At 44.7% G+C, this 17502-nt stretch overlaps 1 protein-coding gene across 1 annotated transcript in view; it reads left to right on the plus strand.

Annotated features, from left to right (window-relative positions):
- Positions 1–15915, plus strand: part of LOC112236575 (cohesin subunit SA-2-like) — a 35683-nt gene extending 19768 nt beyond the window's left edge. Inside the window, exons 19-32 of the mRNA XM_042303340.1 lie at positions 1293–1363; positions 1482–1650; positions 1826–1918; positions 2287–2461; positions 3070–3209; positions 3529–3630; positions 3848–3996; positions 4431–4559; positions 5414–5640; positions 5735–5987; positions 6081–6188; positions 6331–6457; positions 11506–11583; positions 13474–15915. Coding sequence (XP_042159274.1) covers positions 1293–1363; positions 1482–1650; positions 1826–1918; positions 2287–2461; positions 3070–3209; positions 3529–3630; positions 3848–3996; positions 4431–4559; positions 5414–5640; positions 5735–5987; positions 6081–6188; positions 6331–6457; positions 11506–11583; positions 13474–13497 — 1845 coding nt within the window. The 3' untranslated portion in view covers positions 13498–15915. The remainder of the gene's footprint in view (positions 1–1292; positions 1364–1481; positions 1651–1825; positions 1919–2286; positions 2462–3069; positions 3210–3528; positions 3631–3847; positions 3997–4430; positions 4560–5413; positions 5641–5734; positions 5988–6080; positions 6189–6330; positions 6458–11505; positions 11584–13473) is intronic.
- The last annotated feature ends 1587 nt before the right edge of the window (positions 15916–17502 follow it).

Raw genomic sequence — 17502 nt, forward strand, 5'->3', positions numbered from 1 at the left:
GTCTGTGTGTGTGAGTGTGTGTGTGTGTGGTTGACACTGGTCTGTGTGTGTGTGTGTGTGTGTGTGTGTGTGTGTGTGTGGTTGACACTGGTCTGTCTGTGTGTGTGTGTGTGGTTGACACTGGTCTGTCTGTGTGTGTGTGTGTGGTTGACACTGGTCTGTCTGTGTGTGTGGTTGACACTGGTCTGTGTGTGTGTGTGGTTGACACTGGTCTGTGTGTGTGTGTGTGTGGTTGACACTGGTCTGTGTGTGTGTGTGGTTACACTGGTCTGTCTGTGTGTGTGTGTGTGTGTGGTTGACACTGGTCTGTGTGTGTGTGTGTGTGTGGTTGACACTGGTCTGTCTGTGTGTGTGGTTGACACTGGTCTGTGTGTGAGTGTGTGTGGTTGACACTGGTCTGTGTGTGTGTGGTTGACACTGGTCTGTCTGTGTGTGTGTGGTTGACACTGGTCTGTCTGTGTGTGTGTGTGTGTGTGTGGTTGACACTGGTCTGTGTGTGTGTGTGTGTGTGTGGTTGACACTGGTCTGTGTGTGTGTGTGTGTGGTTGACACTGGTCTGTGTGTGTGTCTGTCTGTGTGTGTGGTTGACACTGGTCTGTCTGTGTGTGTGAGTGTGTGTGGTTGACACTGGTCTGTGTGTGTGTGAGTGTGTGTGGTTGACACTGGTCTGTGTGTGTGTGTGGTTGACACTGGTCTGTCTGTGTGTGTGTGGTTACACTGGTTGTGTGTGTGTGGTTGACACTGTGTGTGTGTGTGTGGTTGACACTGGTCTGTCTGTGTGTGTGGTTGACACTGGTCTGTCTGTGTGTGTGAGTGTGTGTGGTTGACACTGGTCTGTCTGTGTGACACTGGTCTGAGTGTGTGTGGTTGACACTGGTCTGTGTGTGTGGTTGACACTGGTCTGTCTTTGTGTGTGTGTGGTTGACACTGGTCTGTGTGTGTGTTTGGCACTGGTCTGTCTTTGTGTGTGTGTGGTTGACACTGGTCTGTCTGTGTGTGTGTGTGGTTGACACTGGTCTGTCTCTGTGTGTGTGTGTGATTGACACTGGTCTGTGTGTGTGTGTGTGTGGTTGACACTGGTCTGTCTGTGTGTGTGTGTGGTTGACACTGGTCTGTCTCTGTGTGTGTGTGGTTGACACTGGTCTGTCTGTGTGTGTGTGGTTGACACTGGTCTGTCTGGTCTGTCTGTGTGTGTGTGTGGTTGACACTGGTCTGTCTGTGTGTGTGTGTGGTTGACACTGGTCTGTCTCTGTGTGTGTGTGTGGTTGACACTGGTCTGTCTCTGTGTTCAGGGTGAGGAGCCTGATGATGATGATGCCTACCAGGTCCTGTCTACTCTCAAGAGAATCACAGCATTCCACAAGTAAAGAACTCTCTGTCTCTCTTGTCTGTCTCGCTGTCTGTCTCTCCCTCCTCGCTGTCTCTCTTCTCTCGCTCTCCTCTGTCTCTGGCTCCTGACGTTCTTAACTCTCTTCCCCCAGTGCCCATGACCTGTCCCAGTGGGATCTGTTCAGCAGTAACTTCAAGTTGCTCAACACGGGCATTGAGAACGGAGACATGCCAGAGCAGATAGTGGTCCATGCTCTACAGTGTACCCACTACGTTGTCCTGTGGTACTTGGCCAAGGTCTCGGAGGGCAGCCACAGAAAGGTATGCAGCTGGCTGGCAGCTCAAAACCTTCTCGTTCATTTGTGTGTTATCTGGTAGCTAGGAAAATGGCATTGGGGAGGCAGTGAAGCTTTACACAGCAGATCTGTTGATGGTTCACTCATGTTGTATGTAATCTCGGAGGATGTGTGTTGATCACCAAATCCTGTTTTTGTAGGAGGAGCTGATGAGCCTGAGGAAACAGATGCGGATGTTCTGTCTGATGTGTCAACGTTACCTCACCAACGTCAACACAACCGTCAAGGAACAGGTACTGTCCTGTAGCAGCTATTCACATCCTACTGATTTTAAAATCTGGTTATTTTCAAACCTGAAATTCCCACAATCCCCGTGCCACCCTATTGAGATGAGGAAGACGTGGCCAAGGAGACAGACCGTTGATAACCAACCGTCCATCTCCTCTCTCTCTCCACCAGGCGTTCACCATCCTGTGTGATGTGTTGCTAGTCTTTAGTCATCAGATGGTCTCAGGAGGCAGACCACTGATAACCAACAGTCCATCTCCTCCTCTCTCTCCACCAGGCGTTCACCACCCTAGTCTTTAGTCATCAGATGGTCTCAGGATGCAGGCAGACCACTGATAACCAACAGTCCATCTCCTCTCTCTCTCTCCACCAGGCGTTCACCATCCTGTGTGATGTGTTGCTGGTCTTCAGTCATCAGATGGTATCGGGAGGCAGAGAGCAGCTGGAACCGCTGGTCTACAGTCCTGATGACTCGTTACAGACAGAACTACTGTCCTTCATACTGCACCATGTGTTTATAGACCAGGACGATGACAACGGCAGCACAGGTACACACACTGCTAACCACACACATACCGCTACAGTCTTTTCTAGTAGGTTGCTTATTTTCACTTGAAAATAGCTCTTGTTGGTTAGCGATGGCCGAAGGAGACCCTGCTAAGTGAATGACGTTACCGTCTGGCCCTGTGATGTGTGTGTGTGTGCCCGGCTTTACCTCTAGATAAGAGCTCTGTGACTGGCTGTGTAACTGTTTATCTGTTATGTTGTATCTACAGATGGCCAGCAGGATGACGAGGCAGCAAAGATAGAAGCTCCCCATAAGAGCTCTGTGACTGGCTGTGTAACTGTTTATCTGTTATGTTGTATCTACAGATGGCCAGCAGGATAGCGAAGATAGAAACTCCCCATAAGAGCTCTGTGACTGGCTGTGTAACTGTTTATCTGTTATGTTGTATCTACAGATGGCCAGCAGGATGACGAGGCAGCAAAGATAGAAGCTCCCCATAAGAGCTCTGTGACTGGCTGTGTAACTGTTTATCTGTTATGTTGTATCTACAGATGGCCAGCAGGATGACGAGGCAGCGAAGATAGAAGCTCCCCATAAGAGCTCTGTGACTGGCTGTGTAACTGTTTATCTGTTATGTTGTATCTACAGATGGCCAGCAGGATGACGAGGCAGCAAAGATAGAAGCTCTTCACAAGAGACGTAACCTCCTGGCTGCCTACTGTAAACTTATCATCTATAACGTAGTAGAGATGAACACTGGCGCTGACATCTTTAAGCAGTACATGAGGGTGAGAATGGAGGCTTTACACAGACCAGAGAAATGAGGCTCTTTAGAAAGGACCTCTAACCCTGGCAATTTGACTGTTAAACTCATGGATACACTCGCAATGGTTGTCAGTCCACACAGTATGCTATCGTTGACTTGAATAGGGAAGCCCGTTCCATAGACGATATGGTTATCACTTCTCCTTGCCTACGACACTCGTTAAACACCAGATCAATACCGGAGTCATCCCATGTACGGCTTGGTTGCAAATGATCACAAGTCCTGTTTTTTCCCCCTGTAAGAGACTCTGACTTGTGGTTGGACTGTCTTCCTCTCTCTAGTATTATAATGACTATGGTGACATCATCAAGGAGACCATGTCAAAGACCAGACAGATAGACAAGATCCAATGTGCCAAGACACTCATCCTCAGTCTACAACAGGTGGGTTACACACACAGACACACACTGTTGTTCTAGTCAAGCTAGATCTCCTGATCTCCAGACTGCAGGCCAGCCTTTGTGGAACCAATCAGATTGAAAGAACCATGTCTTTATTCCACACATTTATTCACCCTTCCCCGTCTTGCCCTCTCTTCCCCGTCTTGCCCCGTCTTGCCCTCTCTGCCCCGTCTTGCCCTCTCTGCCCCGTCTCCTCCAGTTGTTCCATGAGATGTTGTCAGAGTTGGGGACAGGATTTGACCGCTCGTCCTCAGCGTTCTGTGGGATCAAGGAGCTGGCCAGACGTTTCTCTCTCACCTTCGGTCTGGACCAGGTCAAAACACGAGACGCTATCGCCATGCTGCACAAGTCAGTCTCTTCTGATCTTTCTCCATAGCTTTATTGTACACAAGACTGACATAACCAGCAGATATGTACATATTCTTTATCCCTTTACACTTGTGTGTATAAGGTAGTAGTTTTGGAATTGTTAGCTAGATTACTTGTTGGTTATTACGGCATTGTCGGAACTAGAAGCACAAGCATTTCGCTACACTCGCAATAACATCTGCTAACCATGTGTATGTGACAAATAAAATTAGATTTGATTTGATAAAGCTTTTTAATATGATTAGCATTACTGAACATGATTAACATATGATGGATGTGAGCTATGTATAGGACTAGTTAATGTATCTATCTACATATGCTGTTAGATTCCTCATTTTTCTGATCTAAAATTGTCTACCTCTACTCTCACTGCCCTCTCCCTACCTCTTCTCTCTCACTCTCTTCCCCCCCAGGGATGGTATAGAGTTTGCGTTTAAGGAGCCCAGTCCACAGGGAGAGGGCAACCCTCCTCTTCACCTGGCCTTCCTAGACATCCTCTCTGAGTTTTCCTCCAAACTAATGAGGCAGGACAAGAGGACTGTGTGAGTACACACCTCTACCTCCTAATCAGACACGTGTGTGTGTGTGGTAACTGATGTCTGTAAGTGATGACTCGTATGAAAAGTCATGAAGCAGGATAAGAGGACTGTGTCCCCTCCCAGACACATGACCATAAGGACCTTCCAAATTACTTTGTTTAATTGTGTGTGTGTGTATATTTTATATATATATATATATCTATATCACAACCATTTCAAAGTTACAGTTCATATAAGGAAATCTGTCAATTTAAATAAATAAATGAGGCCCTAATCTATGGATTTCACATGACTGGGAGGCCACTTGGGAGCCAGGTCCAGTCAATCAGAATGAGTTTTCCCCACAAAAGAGCTTTATTACAGACAGAAATACTCCTCAGTTTCATCAGCTGTCCAGGTGTCTGGTCTCAGATGATCCCACAGGTGAAGGAGCCAGATGTGGAGGTCCTGGGCTGGCGTGGTTACACGTGTCTGCTGTTGTGAGGCCAGTTGGATATACTGCCAAATTCTTGAAAATAACATTATGTTAGAGAAATAAAATGTTCTGGCAACAGCTCTGGTTGACAATCCTGCAGTCAGCATGCCAATTACACGCTCCTCCAACTTGAGACATTGCACCTGTGTAATGAACATGCTATTTAATCCGCTTCTTGACATGCCACACCTGTCAGGTGGATGTACTATCTTGGAAAAAGATAAATGCTCACTAACAGGAATGTAAACAAATGTGAGAGAAATAAGCTTTTTGTTCTGGGATCTTTTATTTCAGCTCATGAAACCTGGGACGAACACTTTATGTTGCGTTTTTAATGTTTTTGTTCAGTGTGTGTGTAACATCTCTCCTGTCTCCCCTGTAGTCATATGTATCTGGAGAGGTTCATGACCTTCCAGATGGCCCTCCAGAGAGACGACTGCTGGCTACCGCTCATCTCCTACAGGAACTCCCTGCAGGCCGGCGGGGACGATGACACCATGTCTGTTGTCTCCGGCTACTCCTCCAGAGGGTCGTCGGTCAGATCCAAGAAGACCAAGGCTGCTACTCCCACTGCTACCGTCGCTGCAGCTAAGAGGAAACTCCCTGAAGGTAGCTCCAGAACCAGGGTCTGGAAGTCAGACTGTAGTCACTACATGGCCATGTTAGAGTGGTGTGTGTGTTTAACAGTGTGTGTTCTCTCTAGCTGAGGAGAGCAGTAGCAGCAGTGCAGATATGTCGTGGCAGCACCAGAGCATGCAGACGCCTGTGATGATGCCCTCCCCCCACCTCACCTCTACCATGATGAGAGGACCAGGGGACATGAGGGAGGAGGCCAAACGGGGGAGAGACGACAGCTACATGGGAGTGTACGCCCTCCCTTCAGACTCCCAGCAGCATCCTCACCCTCACACACTCCCCCAAACCCCTCAACTCCACCAGACACCCATCGACTACAAGTAAGATTCTTTCTCCTCCTCCTCTCTCTCTCAACATATACCTACCTGAACCACCAGTGTGGTTATTTAACTTATTGATGTCTGTGTTTGTAGTACCCAGGTGACGTGGATGCTGGCTCAGAGGCAGCAGGAGGAGGTTCGTCAGCAGCAGGAGAGAGCCATGAACTACGCCAAGCTCAGAACCAACCTGCAACAGGCCATGTAAGAACACACACACACACACACACACACACATATGTAAGAGCTACTTCCTTTACATATCTCTTTGTAGACTAACCATTTGTTTATGTACAGCTACTCTATATTGATGGTAGTTTGTACTAATTATGGTGTGTGTGTGTAGTCGGCGTGGTACAGGGCTGATGGAGGAGGATGAGGAGCCTATCGTAGAGGACGTGATGATGTCGTCAGAGGGTCGTATGGAAGACCTCAACGAGGGCATGGACTTTGACACCATGGACATCGACCTGGTGAGACCTTTGACCTTTTACTACAAATATGGCATTTGGTTTATAAAACCTTTACAAGCGAATTATGTGGTGATCCACAAAGATTTCTGTCAAGAAACACTAAATGTCCTGAAAAAAAAAATATGTAAAAAATATAAATGCAACATAACATGTAAAATGTTGGTTTCATGAGCTAAAATAAAAGATCCCAGAAAGATTCCGTAATTTTCTACAATGCCTCCGCTGTCTCAAGTTGAGGGAGTGTGCAATTGGCATGCTGACTGCAGAAATGTCCATCAGAGCTGTTGCCAGAGAATCTAATGTTAATTTCTCTACAATAAGCTACATCAAACATCATTTTAACCCGGGTGCACACTACATGACTTTAAAAATCCTAACAACGCTAAACTTCTCACATTAATCTCTCCTGTAGTTTTTTGTCGTTGTTTTCCCGACGTAGTGGTGCGCACACTGAACCATGTGGCACGGACGGTAGGTCACACACTACAAGACTTCACTTCTTCACTTGGTCGTGAGGATTCTCCTCCATAGCACGCTGTCTCGCCAAAACAATGATGTGATGTAAATTTAAAGTAGTTACAACGATCTGTGGCTCAAAGCAACCTCATCAGTCAGACATTCACGCTTGCCATACAGAGTTGAAATATATTCATAACAATATTATGAATTGAATAACATTACTTGTGACCTTCAGAGCTGTAACTGTTTGACACTTTGGCTCTGGTTAAAGTTCAAACGCATGCTAAACTCAGCAAAAAAAAAGAAACATCCTCGCGCTGTCAACTGCGTTTATTTACAGCACACTTAACATGTGTAAATATTTGTATGAACATAAGATTCAACAACTGAGAAATAAACTGAACAAGTTCCACAGACATGTGACTAACAGAAATGGAATAATGTGTCCCTGAACAAAGGGGGGGTCGAAATCAAAAGTAACAGTCAGTATCTGGTGTGGCCACCAGCTGCATTAAATACTGCAGTGCATCTCCTCCTCATTGACTGCACCAGATTTTTCCGTTCTTGCTGTGAGATGTTACCCCACTCTTCCACCAAGGCACCTGCAAGTTCCTGGACATTTCTGGGGGGAATGGCTCTAGCCCTCACCCTCCGATCCAACAGGTCCCAGACGTGTTCAATGGGATTGAGATCCAGACTCTTTGCTGGCCATGGCAGAACACTGACATTCCTGTCTTGCAGGAAATCACACACAGAATGAGCAGTATGGCTGGTGGCATTGTCATGCTGGAGGGTCATGTCAGGATGAGCCTGCAGGAAGGGTACCACATGAGGGAGGAGGATGTCTTACCTGTAACACACAGCGTTGAGATTGCCTGCAATGAGAACAAGCTCAGTCCGATGATGCTGTGACACCGCCCAAGACCATGACGGACCCTCCACCTTCAAATCGATTTGGCTCCAGAGTACAGGCCTCGGTGTAACGCTCAATCCTTTGACAATAAACGCGAATATGACCATCACCCCTGGTGAGACAAAACTGCAACTCGTCAGTGAAGAGCACTTTTTGCCAGTCCTGTTTGGTCCAGCGACGGTGGGTTTGTGACCATAGGCGACATTGTTGCCGGTGACGTCTGGTGAGGATCTGCCTTACAACAGACCTACAAGCCCTCAGTCCAGTCTCTCTCAGCCTATTGCTGACAGTCTGAGCACTGATGGGGGGAATGTGCGTTCCTGGTGTAACTCGTACAGTTGTTGTTGCCATCCTGTACCTGTCCTGCAGGTGTGATGTTCGGATGTACCGATCCTGTGCAGGTGTTGTTACACGTGGTCTGCCACTGCGAGGATGATCAGCTGTCCGTCCTGTCTCCCTGTAGCTCTGTCTTAGGCATCTCACAGTACGGACATTGCAATTTATTGCCCTGGCCACATCTGCAGTCCTCATGCCTCCTTGCAGCATGCCTAAGGCACGTTCACGCGTATGAGCAGGGACCCTGGGCATCTTTCTTTTGGTGTTTTTCAGAGTCAGTAGAAAGGCCTCTTTAGTGTCCTTAGTTTTCATAACTGTGACCTTAATTGCCTACCGTCTGTAAGCTGTTAGTGTCTTAACGACAGTTCCACAGGTGCATGTTCATTAATTGTTTATGGTTCATTGAAGAAGCATGGGAAACAGTGTTTAAATCCTTTACAATGAAGATCTGTGAAGTTATTTTGATTTTTACGAATTATCTTTGACAGACAGGGTCCTGAAAAGGGGATGTTACTTTTTTTTGCTGAGTTTAGTAGTAGTCATGGCTCCTTTGAGAGTCTACACATTATGGGTGATGTCAAGCATGCTCATCTCACTGGGTTCTTCTCTGGCGAGCTCTCATTGGCTATTGCTCATTGTCGTTGCACATCTCACTACAAAAGAATTGAAGATTTTGTGCTGATAAAATCTAAAGGTTTCAAAATATTGGGACGTGGGGCACTGCTCAAAGTCGAGATTGATAGACCTCGGATTGCGTCTCTAACCTGCTCACACTAAACAAGCATCTGTGTGCTACCCACCCTGAGTCGGCATCAACATGGGGGTTTTGTCTCTGATCTAAAAAAATGTGTCTGGACCAGCTAAATCGGGGATGAAATTGTGTAGTGTGCACCCAGCTTTAAAGAATTTGGGAGTCATAACCAACTTCAGTGGGGAAATGCTCACCTTCGATGTCCACTGGCACTCTGGAGAAGTGTGCTCTTCACAGATGAATCCCGGTTTCAAATGTACCGGGCAGGTGGCAGACCGGGCAGTATGGCGTCGTGTGGGCGAACAGTTTACTGATGTCTACGTTGTGAACAGAGTGCCCCGTGGTGGCGGTGAGGTTATCGTATGGGCAGGCATAAGCTACGGACAACAAACACAATTGCAATTTATCGATGGCAATTTGAATGCACAGAGATGCAGTGCATTCAGAAGAGAAAAAAACATTTCCCTCATCAATCCCCATAATGACAACACAAAAACAGGTTTTTAGGAATGTTGGCAAATATATTAATACGTTTTAAAAAACTGATATCGTATTTAACGGAAGTATTCAGACCCTTCACTCAGTACTTTGTTGAAGCACCTTTGGCAGGGATTACAGCCTCGAGTCGTCTTGGATTTGACTCTACAAGCTTGGCACACCTGTATTTGGGTAGTTTCTCCCATTCTTCTCTGCAGATCAGATGGGTAGTGTTGCTGCACAGCTATTTTCAGGTCTCTCGAGATGTCGGGTCAAGTCCGGGCTTTGGCGGGCAACTCAAGGACATTCGGAGACTTGTCCTGAAGCCACTCGTGTTGTCTTGGCTGTGTGCTTAGGGTCGTTGTCCTGTTGGAAGGTGAACCTTCCCCCACGGTCTAAGGTCGCTCTGGAGCAGGTTATCATCAAGGATCTCTCTGTACTTTGCTCCATTCATCTTTCCCTCGATCCTGACTAGTCTCCCAGTCCCCGCCGCTGAAAAACATCCCCACAGCATAATGCTGCAACCACCATCCTTCACCGTAAGGGATGGTGCCAGGTTTCCTCCAGACGTGACACTTGGCATTCAGGCCAAAGAGTTAAATCGTGGTTTCATCAGACCAGAGAATCTTGTTTCTCATGGTCTGAGAGTCTTTGTGTCTTTTGGCAAACTCCAAGCAGGCTGTCATGTACCCTTTACTGGGGAGTGGTTTCCGTCTGGCCACTCTAACATACAGGCCTGATTGTTGTAGTCCTGCAGAGATGGTTGTCCTTCTGGAAGGTTCTCCCATCTCCGCAGAGAAACTCTGGAGCTCTGTCCGTGACCATCGGTTTCTTGTTTTTTGCACTGATATTCACGGTCAACTGTGGGACCTTATTGGTTTAAGGCACTGCATAGCAGTGTTGAGGCATCACTACAGCCTGGGTTTCAATCCCGTGACCGGGAGTCCCATAGGGCTTACAATTGGCCCAGCGTCGTCCGGGATATGGGAGGGTTTGGCCGGGTGGCTTTCCTTGGTTCATCGAGCTCTAGCAACTCCTTGTGGCAGGCCAGGTGCCTGTAAGCTGACTTGGGTCGTCAGTTGAGCGGTGTTTCCTCCGACAAGTTGGTGCAGCTGGCTTCCGGGTTAACTGAGCAGGTGTTAAGAAGTGGCGCGGCTTGGCAGGTCATGTTTCGGAGGACGCCTCTCCCAAGCCCATTGGGGAGTTGCAGCGATGACACGATCGCAATTGGATATCACGAAAAGGGGGCTAAAATTACCAACATCAAAAAAACTATTTAAAAAACTGTGGGACCTTTTTATATAGACAGGTGTACCTTTCCAAATCATGTCCAATCAATTGGATTTACCACAGGTGGACTCCAATCAAGTTGTAGAAACATCTCAAGGATGATCAATGGAAACATTGAAACAGTTTTTGCTTTGTCATCATGGGGTAGATTGAGACATTTTTTAAAATCCATTTTAGAATAAAGCTGTAATGTAACCAAATGTTGAAAAAGTGAAGTCTGAGTACTTTCCGAATGCACTGTACCGTGACTAGATCCTGAGGACAATTGTCATGCCATTCATCCATCACCTCATGTTTTGCAAGGATCTGTACACAATTCCTTGAAGCTAGAAATGGCCCAGTTCTTCCATGGCCTGCGTACTCACCAGACATGACATCAATTGAGCATGTTTGGGATGCTCTGGATCGACGCGTGTTCCAGTTCCCGCCAATATTCAGCAACTTAACACAGCCGGTAGAGTGGAACCATATTCCAAAGCTCACGAACCGCTTGTTGAACTCTGTGAAGATGTCACACTGCATGAGGCAAATGGTGGTCACACCAGATACTGACTGGTTTTCTGATCCATGTCCCTCCCCCCCTTTTTTAAGGTCTGTGACCAACAAATTCACATGTTTTCCCAGTCATGTGAAATCCATAGATTAGGGCCTAATTAATGTATTTCAATTGACAAAGTTCCTTATATAAACTGTTACTCAGTAAAATCTTTAAAATTGTTGCATGTTGCGTTTTATTTTTTTATTCAGTGTGTAATTATCACAATCGGCCCATATAAGCAGAATTTAAATCATTTCATATTTGTTTCTCTCTCCTTTCTCCAGCCCCCCTCTAAGAACAGGAGAGAGAGATCAGAGCTGAAACCAGACTACTTTGACCCTGGTTCTATCATGGACGAGTCTGTAAGTAACTCTCTTCTCTTATACTCAACCATTAATACTCTATAGTAATACTCTTCCTTATACTTACACAGCGCTCTAAATTAAACATTTTCATTGGTTGTTCATTGGTGCTCTCAACTTAAATTAAAGAGAACTGGAAAATAAGAGGTTTTATTATTTTATTGGGGAGGCAGGTAGCCTGGTGGTTAGAGCGTTGGACTAGTAACCAAAAGGTTGTCAGCTCGGGGATTCGATCTTGCAAGGTAAAAGTCTGCCGTTCTGCCTCTGAACAAGGCAGTTAACCCACTGTTCCTAGGCCATCATTGAAAATAAGAATTTGTTCTTAACTGACTTGCCTGGTTAAATAAAGGTTTAAAAAAAAAAAAAAAAAAGAGTTCTAGCTATGTTTTAAAGCACTTACTGTTCCCTAGAAACTAATAAGTAACGAGCACTGCACCTCTGTGCTGAGTCACCACTACGCTTGTGGCCATACCACCCTAAACACGCCTGTTCAGGGTCGGCCTGGTTAATACTGAGACGGGAGACCGCCAGGAAATACCACATCAAATTGTATTCGTCACATGCACCGAAAACAACAGGTGTTGACCTTACTGTGAAAAGCTTACTTACAAACCAATCAACTAAAATAAACGAATATGTAACATTGTAATGACAGTTAGTTTATTATAAAAGCTAAGATGTTATGAATACACGTCATTGAAATTACAAAGTCATTTAGTAGATTATTAGGTTTCTATATTGTGTAAAATCATAATTTTCCTATTGAGATGCATCACATTGACAATTCTAGCTGGCACCCAGTGTCTGTCTGCCAGCTGTAAATCATTGCGTGTGTAGGCTGGCGGGTAGGAGTGTTGGTCCAGTAGCCGAAAGGTTACTCGATCGAATCTCCAAGCTGACAATGTAAAAATGTGTTGAGCAAGACAGTTAACCCACTGTTCCCCGGGCGCCGACGTCGTGGATGTCCATTTAAAGCAGCCTTACACACCTCTCTCATTCAGGGGTTGGTTTAAATGCGGAAGACCCATTTCAGATAAATGTGTTCATTTCTCCATAGCAAGCTGCTCTGTCCGCACTGCGTGATTGCTGAAGTAATTTAATGTCTCACTAAATGTAAAAATAAATAATGTATTTCAGAAAGGATCGATATAAACCGTTACTTATTTTCGGTTTTGAACTGGGTCAGAACAGTGGAATGGAACGAAAAATGATTATGGTTCTGTTCAGAACTGAATGATTGGAAAATAATTTAGGTTCCAACCTCTGGTTTTTATTGTAATATTAGCCTCGGAAGCCCAGGCTTTACACATTCTGAGGCAGCAGGTAGCTGAGCGGTTAAGCACTTTTGGGCCGGTAACCAAATGATTGCTGCTTCGAAAGATACGAGCCAGGCGCTGATGATGTGGGCGTTGATTAAGACGACCCCCCCCGCACCTCTCTGATTCAGAGGTGTTGGGTTAAATGTGGAAGATCACTTGGTTGAAACATTCCTTTTGATCTTTTTCTGTTGGAAAGCCTGGGGACGTTCTCCTCCAGGAAGAAGGGGTGCAAAGGGTGGAGCACAGCGGTCTAGTGATGCAACAAGCTAGCATGCATAACATACAAACTAACTCCTCATAGGCTACTGAACCTTTGTCCAACACAGGAGGAAAACAAAAAGCTAGATCAAGGCAATGCCTCTCTTTAAGGGAAACATTGACTGCTTCATTTCTACTCCGAGTAGCTTTGACTGACACTTCGTTAAAACACCATTCATTTCTGAAGTTCTCCTTCCAATAGTCGAGATGAGATCTGGGCGGTTGGTTTAGCCTCACTATAGTAATACGTAAGACCGACATGTTGTTGCTAAGTGCTTTTACAGATGTGTAATGATCACTTTTGTCTCTGCAGGTCCTTGGAGTGTCCATGTTTTAAACTGCTATTTGTAGACGAAGAGGAGGAGAGGCATTTTGTATTTATGGAGAAGTTAAGATGTGGATCTGAAGTCTTCTCTGATTTATCCTCCATGGTCTAACACACACACACACACACACACACACACACACACACACACACAGTGTTGCTTGCTCAGAGGGAACTGAATGAAAACAAAATACTTTTATAATCCTTGGGTAAGCTTTTCCCCGTTGTTAGCTTCAAACCTAAAGGAATCCTCGACATTTAGTCTGAAGAAAGTTCCATTATTCTAGAATGTTTTATTTTTCTTCCAAATGGAGATGGAATGAGATTTTTAAATGTCTTCTAACCCTGTCTCTATGCTAGTATAGTGAGTAACCCGGTGTGGTCTAGTAATTTATAAACAGGTTGTTAGTAGGAAAGGTAACTAGCTAGCTGTGCTGTAGTAGTAGTGGATGGACATGGTCTTTATGCTATTTTCAGTTTTACTTTCCTCCATGTTGGACTGTCAGAATCTGTTGGTTCTGTGGTTGTGATGACGACCGCTGGTGGTTCAGTTGGTGACCTGTTGACTAGATCAGCTGTAAGAGTCATGGATGTAGCAACACACATCCAACCGTTGGCCCAAGTAAAGGACACAACCGTTTTCCAAGAGCAGATTCCTTCATACGAAACACGTAGAAATAACGCCACGCTGTTGTAAACGCTTCAGTGTAGTTTCTTGCAACGTTCGTCACATCCAGATGTGTGGGTACTGTTTCCATTCTGTGGTTGTTGGATACTGTCTTACTGAGGATCCCAGTAGTTGCTGTGAAGAGGCCCAGGATGCATCTCAAAAGTAGTGCACTATATAGGGAATAGGGTGCCATTTGGTATGCAGACAAAAGTGTTTAACAAGGAACTGGGCTGTCACACAAGTCCTGAAGCTTACCCAAAGATTTGCACCCTTCTACCTATCTGTGGAGTTTTCTCTCTCAACGGACAGCGAGGTGATTTTCTCTCTGGTAGTACCACCGCTGTGCTGACTCCGAGACAGGCAAGCAGCACGCTAATACACACAAAATACATTTCTCCATCTCCAGAAAATCCAGCATATTTAGTGTTGAAATAGCTATCTCTAAATTTTAAATAAAGTTATATATGAATCGGTGCTGATTTTATAACTGTGCTTTTTTTTTGTTTTATTAAAATGTTCGACCTACAGTTAATGTTTCAGAAATGTGTAAGTAAAACTGTTTAAAATGAAAAGCATGGGTAGTCAGGTGTCGGAAGATTTTTAAATTTGTATTTTTTTTCTTTCTTAACGTCTTGGGGTTTCTACCGTTTTTCCTACGTGTAAATTAGTTTGGATGAGACTCATTATGAGAAAATAAATCTGGCTTGTGAAATTTCAGCTTTAAGATTCTCAACATCCATGAGTAATAATAATGTCCTGTTGCGAAACTCCACAATATAAAACTGTGTAACTAACTAAAAACCAGTCATCATTATAATCCTATAGAAAAGTTGATTGTTTTCATCCCAAATGGTACCCTATTCCCTAGTGCCCTCACCAGGCCCTATATTCCCTATGGGCCCTGGTCAAAAGTAGTGCACTATATAGGGAATAAGGTGCCATTTGGGACACTTTTCAACAGTAGCAGCACTCTGGCAGCTAGACAAAGCTTAAATGTGACATGAACTATTATGTCGTCCATAAGTTTTAATTAAATGTTTTGTCTACTGAGGTAAATCTATCTACTTTGTAATCATTCCATGCCTGAGCCTTAAACATGCTATAGTGGAAGGAAATCAACTGCCCTGTTCAGAAACGGCCCCTAGCCCCATAGAAATAGTATTACTAGAATGAAATTGATATTGTCTAAGGGGCGCTTTTCCCCATTCTATTCATTCTATGCCTATATACCTAGACTCTCCAAGGCACCTGTGTATATCTGATAGGAATGGGTAAGGTATAAGCAATTTGGCTTCATCCCAACTAGTCTATCAGAGGTAAATGGTGAAGCTACTATCGTATTGCTTATACCCATCAAATTACTATAGATCTACACTAGCACCTAGGGGTTAGGCTTGAGGTAGCCCCGGAAAGATTATGTAGATGAGATTTGGTTGGGCCTCGTGACACTAGGGGTGCTTGGGATTGTTTCTGGAAAGGGCCTCCATTTGTGTTCTCTCACAACTTTCTTCCATGTCAGAGGTAGCCATGAAAGGTGATTATTGGTGTTTATGACGACAGAGAACATTCGAGATGGTCCAGATGTGATGTCGATGAAGTAGATACAAACAGCCTGTGTGTTTTACCTAATTATTATTTTATGTAAGTAAATATTTTGGAGTAAAAATGACCGTGGCTTTTGTTTTGTCACTTACTACCACTACATTGGTATAATTCCTTTATTTGAACCTTCCTGTATATAAAACAAACATCAAGCTTTATTTTCATTTGTGTTTTTCCTTTTTGGCCATTTGTGTGTTTTAATCATTTCACATGCGTGCGTACACACACACACACACACACACACACATACATACACACACACACACACACACACACACACACACACACACACACACACACACACACACACACTACCTCCGTGGTACACACACACACACACACACTCCTCCGTGGTATTGTTTGTTCCTCATGCTATTGTCACTCAGTCAGATTTTTACTTGTCTGGAGACAGTCACTTTTGGATTAAAAGTAAACCAACTCAACATGAGTGCTGTGATTTTTTTATTTCATCAGTTCGCATTGTTTGAAATGAAACCATTTTTAGTTTATTTTACCACAGCTACTCATTGCCACAAGGGGGCGATGTTTTCTCAGAAATGAAAGACTATTCCCTACTCTACTGGCCAGGGCCCCATGCACTATATAGGCACATAAATCCCAGACACAAACATGTTTGGGTTTTCTTGTTGCATATCAAGTGTCAGAGTAGCCTTTGAAGCACAGGCTTCTCACGTTCTGTTTTTCTCGAGTCAAGAAGACGACGTTTGGAAGGGTGGTCCTGTTACGACACTTTGTCAGAGCTGCTTTGCCTTTAAGATAACAGCTTTATACACTTACTGTTAATAGGTTGAGCAGCCTGTGTTCAGTGTATATAGCTGGTGTCTTAATGTTAATAGGTTGAGCAGCCTGTGTTCAGTGTATATAGCTGGTGTCTTAATGTTAATAGGTTGAGCAGCCTGTGTTCAGTGTATAGAGCTGGTGTCTTAATGTTAATAGGTTGAGCAGCCTGTGTAGTGTATAGAGCTGGTGTCTTAATGTTAATAGGTTGAGCAGCCTGTGTAGTGTATAGAGCTGGTGTCTTAATGTTAATAGGTTGAGCAGCGTGTGTAGTGTATATAGCTGGTGTCTTAATGTTAATAGGTTGAGCAGCGTGTGTAGTGTATAGAGCTGGTGTCTTAATGTTAATAGGTTGAGCAGCCTGTGTAGTGTATAGAGCTGGTGTCTTAATGTTAATAGGTTGAGCAGCGTGTGTAGTGTATAGAGCTGGTGTCTTAATGTTAATAGGTTGAGCAGCCTGTGTAGTGTATATAGCTGGTGTCTTAATGTTAATAGGTTGAGCAGCCTGTGTAGTGTATATATTGAGTGCGTAGCCACTGTTAAGACTATCGATTCAACAATACAAAATCAAAGTCCAACTTCCATCTCACTTCTGATATTCTAACTAGTGTATCATTCCATATCACTCCCATCTTCTTTACACATTGTTTATTTTCTACCTACTGTTACAAGTTATGCAGGGCACCACTCCCCCATGCTGGCAGCAATCAGTTTGTCTCTAGAGAAGGAGGCGGGAGAGATGGAGTCCATGGCTGTTATAGGAGATTCTGGCAGTAGATGAAAGACTGGAGACCTCTATGTTAAACACAGCGCTAGAGAACCCCCAGTCAATGGCTGCTCGTTAGAGTAGTGCAGGGAACGAGGGAAGGGAAACATTCACTACGGCTGCTGCCTGTGATCTGGTGCAGAGAAGGAAAGAGGTGAAGAGATGAGCGGAATAGAGGGAG

Source organism: Oncorhynchus tshawytscha, linkage group LG21 (genome assembly GCF_018296145.1).
Source record: "Oncorhynchus tshawytscha isolate Ot180627B linkage group LG21, Otsh_v2.0, whole genome shotgun sequence".
In the NCBI taxonomy this organism is placed as follows: domain Eukaryota; kingdom Metazoa; phylum Chordata; class Actinopteri; order Salmoniformes; family Salmonidae; genus Oncorhynchus; species Oncorhynchus tshawytscha.